The sequence below is a fragment of the Mus caroli genome, chromosome 9 (genome assembly GCF_900094665.2).
Source record: "Mus caroli chromosome 9, CAROLI_EIJ_v1.1, whole genome shotgun sequence".
Taxonomy (NCBI): domain Eukaryota; kingdom Metazoa; phylum Chordata; class Mammalia; order Rodentia; family Muridae; genus Mus; species Mus caroli.
Window position 1 is genome coordinate 75252831 of NC_034578.1, and position 6321 is coordinate 75259151.

At 47.2% G+C, this 6321-nt stretch overlaps 1 protein-coding gene across 1 annotated transcript in view; it reads left to right on the forward strand.

Moving 5' to 3' along the window:
* LOC110302372 (glutathione S-transferase A2-like) overlaps positions 1-5924 on the forward strand; it is a 73446-nt gene extending 67522 nt beyond the window's left edge. Inside the window, exons 2-4 of the mRNA XM_029481348.1 lie at positions 1629-1737; positions 4671-4722; positions 5521-5924. Coding sequence (XP_029337208.1) covers positions 1651-1737; positions 4671-4722; positions 5521-5909 — 528 coding nt within the window. The 5' untranslated portion in view covers positions 1629-1650 and the 3' untranslated portion in view covers positions 5910-5924. The remainder of the gene's footprint in view (positions 1-1628; positions 1738-4670; positions 4723-5520) is intronic.
* Positions 5925-6321: the final 397 nt, after the last annotated feature.

The following is a 6321-nucleotide window of genomic DNA, read 5'->3' on the forward strand; positions in this document are numbered from 1 at the left end:
CCAAACCCACAGAGAACTTGCAGATTCCTCTCACTTAAGAAGTAAAATTCATGCTGGGCAGTGGTGGCGCATACTTTTAATCCCAGCACTTGGGAGGCAGAGGCAGGCGAATTTGTGAGTTCAAGGCCAGCCTGTTCTATAGAGTGAGTTTCAGAGAAGCCCTGGAGAAATACAGAGAAATCCTGTCTCAAAACAAACAAACAAACGAAGCGAAATTCACCACAGACCCTCCCGGGTCCCTCTCCCAAATCAAGTTCCCAGCTCGGTTTTCTAGGTCATTTGTGTCTGATATGCGGATTCCCATTGCTTTGATAATTCTGTTGAAAGAACTAGGTACTTAGATTTGTTACTTTATTGCTAGTTTATTATTTAAAAACTCAACACAGCCTGTGTGTTTAAATGGTGAGCCTGAGAAAGCAAGTGGGAAAAAAGTGTGAATATTGAACTATTGAGCCTTGGGATATCTGAGGACTGTGGCCTGAACTTGCCACCGTGTACCATATTTTCTACACGACCACAGAGGTGCGTATAAGGGAATGAATGGGAGACAAGAAAATGATAATCTTTGGAAACTTTAAAAGTTCTGCAAAAGATCCAGCTGGAAAAAATCAGTCTGTGGAAGAATGAGGATGAATATGAGCAATGACACTCAGCAGTTATGTGGCCAGTCCTGTGCTGAGGTTCTAGGCAGTCACAAACATGGAGAAGGCTCTAGGACTCTTGGGTAGCATGCAGCTCTAACTCTGGGAGGTTAGAGAGAGCCACACAGCTCAGCATGGATGTCATGTATAAGGCACTTGTCACCAAGAAGGCTGCAATGACCAATGTTGTGCAATGACTGCAGCGTGGGGAGGATGGAGCGAAGGACTTCCCTGAGAGCCTCAGCATCTCAGAGTCCCTGGGATGTCCCCCAGACTGAAGCTGTCCAGGGGAAGCTAGTGCTCCTGGGAAAAGACAAAGAAAAGCAAACAGACAGGAAGGAACAGAGCTTTACAGTGAATAGCAGGCAGCTGTTACATGCCCAGGCAGAGCAGCTGTAACTTGACGACAGGGAGGCCAACATCTGATGGGTAAGAATGCTGCCAAGGAGTGATGGTGACAGCAGGCAGAGGCCACCACTCTAGAGCATCTGATGTCTTCGAGCCTTTACAGCCACTGTCACGTGTGAAGCTGACACTTCAGCTACTCTCCTTCGGCACCATGAAACACTGTTCAGGTTCACAGTAGGAAACAGAACTGCAGAGAGAAGTGTGCAATGGCACAGGCAGGGTGACAAAAGGCCAACAGAAGCTTCTAAACAGAGTAGACCAGGAATCAAAGAACCAGGGAGGGACTGAGCCTCACGGCCTCTGGGATGGCTCTGCACCCCCAGGCTCATCAGGCTCCCAGGTTTTTAGTCACTGTAGGCTCCAGCCAACTCTGCTTCTGTCCCCAAGGGCAGCTGAGTCTGGTTTGGTGCAGCTGCAGGTGGGTAGCCACCACTGGGTGAGAAATTAAGTTGTAAAGCTCTCCCTCGGCTCGCTGCAAGCCAGCCATGGAGGAGGCAGTCTGCCCTTCGCCAGTGTGCATTACTAACCCCATCCACAGGACAAGCTCCTGGACTGACCTCTCTGCCTTTTCACCCCTAGACCGTGAACCACAGTTGCTGCTATGGCCGGAAAGCCCGTGCTTCACTACTTCAATGCCCGGGGCAGAATGGAGTGCATCAGGTGGCTCCTGGCTGCAGCAGGGGTGGAGGTAGGTTGTGCAGGGTTCTGCAGCTGGACCCCAGAGCCAGTTTAAAATACTTCTCTAAGCTGAGAGACTCCATGCCAGGAGAAGCTCGGGAAGTTTGCCTTTAATGGTTAACTGTCTAGTACTAAAAAGGGGATAGATCCACTGGACATAGTGAAATTTGACTGTGCTTTCTAGGAAGAAATCATTCACAATTAAAATCAAATAATTAATCGCTTACTTGAGATTAATCAAATTACATAATGAAACATGGAAACAGAAACTTGAATACTGGTTATTAGGTGACACTAATTGATTATTACAGATTTATGGTATGATATTGTGACTTTAGGAAAGCCACTGTTCATTCAAACAACTCCATATGTTTGGAGTATATATGTTATGTGAGGTGTTTGTGCTGTGGCTCTGTGACAGCACAGGTCTGTGTGACATTACAGCCAGTCTCAGAGAAGATGGGCACAGAGATGAGCAGGGTGGACTGCAGCTGGGGTATTGGAGCTGCGGACTGTCACATGAAGATATTTATATCTTGTAGTTTTACAACAGAACGTGAAGTTTCCATGATAAAGATGGTTTAAAGGGACAGGGAGTGAAGTGATGGCTCAATGGTTAAAATCCCACACTGTTCTTACAGAGGACGGGTACAGGCTGCTCACAAACACCTGTCACTCTAACCCCAGAGGGTTCCCATGCCTTTGACCATCATGGGCAATTGAGCAGACATGTGCATGCACACACACACACACACACACACACACCTTTCCACATATAGTATAAAAACATTAAAAGGGATAAACTATACCAGAAAACTAGGTAGAGTTAAATTTAAATCACCCACCACAAATGAGATGCCTGACACAAAAGGTTGTAACAAACGATCTGTTGAAAAGGAACAACACTCAGTAATCAGTTTCCCATGACTATCAAATGGCAGGCAAAGGGCTGTCNGGAGGGTATAAGTGGTGAATAAGAGAGAGCTCGCATCCTCAGGCAGCCTCTATGTCTATGAGCTTCAGCTTTCAGTGTGAGTGGCCCAGGTGAGGAGGGGAGAGCAGCATTCAGCAGCTAAATGCTTTCCTTTCAAGCTTTTGAGCAGACAATGCCGGTAGGCTTTAGTGCTGCCCTCTAGCGGCAACTCTGGGGAAAACACCTCCCAGGTCACACCAGGGGAGCTCACCAGTTAGGAATGCCTGGGGATGAAGTGGTGGATACTGCTGGCTGGAGATCAGGTCCTCAGATAGCAGCAGAATGGGAGGCTTAAAGGATGAAGTGGCATCCCGGGAGGACCGCTGGTGTCCTCCCGTAGTGTCATGGCCACGTTTTTAAGATTTATTTATTTATATGTAAGTACACTGTAGCTGTCTTCAGATGCACCAGAAGAGGGCATCAGATCTCATTATGGGTGGTTGTGAGCCACCATGTGGTTGCTGGGATTTGAACTTTGGACCTTCGGAAGAGCAGTCGGGTGCTCTTACCAACTGAGCCATCTCACCAGCCCCATGGCCACGTTTTTAACCTAAGCTGTGCAATCGCCCCTTCTCCATTTCTAAAGGCTTCCACTGGATCCTTTCTGAACGAGGGAGAGCATAAGAACTCCAGAGCCGTCCCCGGGGAGAATGCTTTAAATAAACACATAATTGGCTTCAGAGTCCATATGACAGCGTTGTCGCTCAGGGATATGTGCTAAGCCACTGGGGTGCTGAGTTCAGCACAAGAGGAAGGCTGGATGGGGCCATCTGCATAGAGCCTTCCTCTTCTGAGTCCATAGTCACTGGGAAGGCAGTGGGCGGGGCCGTTAGACAGCCTGGCTCAAAACTTGCAGATGCCATGTGCCTGCAGGTCGGCCATTGGGATCACTCTCACCATCGACCTCACCCCCACCAGCCCATCACAATTCAGCCCCATCTATGATGACTGCTGTGTGATCCCTGTACCTCTCTGAAGGTTGTACAAGTTGCTGACGCTTCTATTTACGTTGCCTATGAACCCTATCCTGTCAGGTTATGGAACCATGAGAAATCTCACTAGGCAAGGTGGAAGCCAATTTTCAACCTTGTAAAACTAAAAATTTCTTTACAATATGAAGGGAAAAGAGTGGTTTAGATTACTTTAGAGGGCTGGAGAGATGGCTGGGCCTAAAGATTAAATATGGGTTCAGATCCCAGTAACATATGTAACTGCCATGGTGGGTTGTCACTGGGTATGTGCACACAAAAACATTTAATACTTATACATAAATCACATAAATATATGAAAACCACAACAATGGCCCTGAGATGTAAGCACCTTTACCAAGGGGCTGGTGTAATGGCTTAGCTGTTTAGAGTTCTTACTGAACATGCAGGCAATCTTCTGTGGTTTGCAGCACCCAGATAAGACAGGTAATAACTGCCTGTTACTCCAGCCCCAAGGGCATCTCTACACCTGGCCTCCTTGATCTTGACCTCCAAGAGGAATGTATTCATATGTAGAAAACACACACATATGTTTGCATGCATGCACAACTAAAATTAGTAAAAGTAAATCCTGAAGAAACAAAACCCAAGTGGTCATAGGTCTATGCCATGCACCAGGATGGAGATCTGGAAAGATCTATCCTGTTCTCACTGGAATTAGCAGGCTTTCCTGACAGTCCAAAACCTTAACAAAGTCCCAGTGCTTGCCTGCCAGGAGATCACTCTCTTCTTAGGACCTCAGCATGGCCATCATGAGTTCTAGAGGAAGAACGAGCCAAGAATGAGCAGCTTGGTTGTGCTCAATGCCCATCTGCTGAACAATCTATTCTGAATTTCCAAGTGGNCATGAATAGACTCCTTTGTATCTTCTGGAGGTTTTCAGTTCTGCAGATGAAGCACCCAACAGGGACCACTGAAGTTCAAAGGTCTACAGTAACACAGAAGGAGCTAATGAGCATGCTTTTATTTTCCTGCTTTCAGTTTGAAGAGAAGTTTATACAGAGTCCGGAAGATTTGGAAAAGCTAAAAAAAGGTANCATAGAGCATATGTGTGACATCAGTGAGGTGCCTCAGGGAAGGCCTGTCTGAAGGTGATGTTGGTGGGTGGTGGGTGGGAGTAGCTGGAATGGCAGAGTGGTCTGATGTAGGTGGTGGGGCTCCCTGAGTGGCCTGAAATGGGAATAGTGGGAATGGGGGCGTGGTCAGATGTCTCCACAGATTTGTCTGGTGACTTGGGAACTTTTCCTCATTAATTCTGCATCAGAGTGAGCTAATTCACTCAGGCTCACTCACTTCCTCTGTGTTTTACCTACGCTGCCCATCAACCACAAGCACATGACCAGGGATTAAATCATGGATGGAGAAACAGCTGGGATGTTTTCTCAAGCATTTTTATTATAGCCTCTGATGAGTTACTATCCCCTGACAGATACAGGCTGGAAGATAACAAGGAGCCTCACTATATAAGAAACACCCTAATGCCATGAACATAATGAGACTTTCAGACTCTCTANGTAGCTCTGTTTGCATGGTGGTCATTGGCTGTCCCTCCTCACCTCCTTAATTCACCCAAGGATGTGAACATAAAACCATGCATGAGAGATATAATATGTATGTGGATAGGAAATTAAGGTGAATGAGAGATGCTCAAAAGAGGATGAGATGGGTGAGGCAGAGAGGAAACAAGGGCTAAAATAAAGGAGATTCCACTTGAAAGACAGACAGCTGCTCCTTACCTGTCCTCTGCATGTTGGGACACTTCAATAATTTTCTGCTCCCAAGAAGTGAGTCTGGGACACTCGACAGACCTTTTCCCTTTATCCTTTCACAGATGGGAATTTGATGTTTGAACAAGTGCCCATGGTGGAGATTGATGGGATGAAGCTGGTGCAGACCAGAGCCATTCTCAACTACATCGCCACCAAATATGACCTCTATGGGAAGGACATGAAGGAGAGAGCCCTGTATGTATTTCTTGTTTTTTCCCCAGTGGGAAACAAGGGAAGGATCTGGGTTCCTCTTTCAGGGAGCAAGAGAGTGGCAGAGTTTGTGTCTATGGTGGTTCTGGGTATTAAACACTTAGGCCAAGGATGGCAAATTTTGTACAGGGGAGGGAAGAGCAGATTGGATGGGTTCAGGAGAGTGAGACTACAGCAGGGGATGATGCTCAAAGCACAGCACAGGTACCCAGCTGCAACCATGAGGGGCCACAGCTCCTGAGCTTGGTGGAATCATGACTTCAGGCACTCAAGCTTCAGTGACTGGACCTCAGCCAACAGCTCAGGACAAAGGACATGGGAATGGAGGTTAGAGGAGGGTCCTAGGGAAGGAGGGGACAAAGGAACTGCTACCTACATCCAGGAAGGAATACTGCAGAGCAAGAACCTGAATGCTAGCCAGTTCTGTGGATTGGTCAACTCAATGAGCCTTAAAGAGGCTGTTTCCTGAGGACCAGGGTCACGTGAAGGTTTAATTCAGGACAAGAGCAGCCAGGCTGGTGGCAGCACCCACACTGGGACCCACTCTGCTCTGGCAGAATCCTTCATTCATAAAACCAGTGTGGGAGTGTCACAGTTGCTCCCAGAACTAGAGTGATATTAGCCAGCAACACTAATGGGAAGACATGTCCACG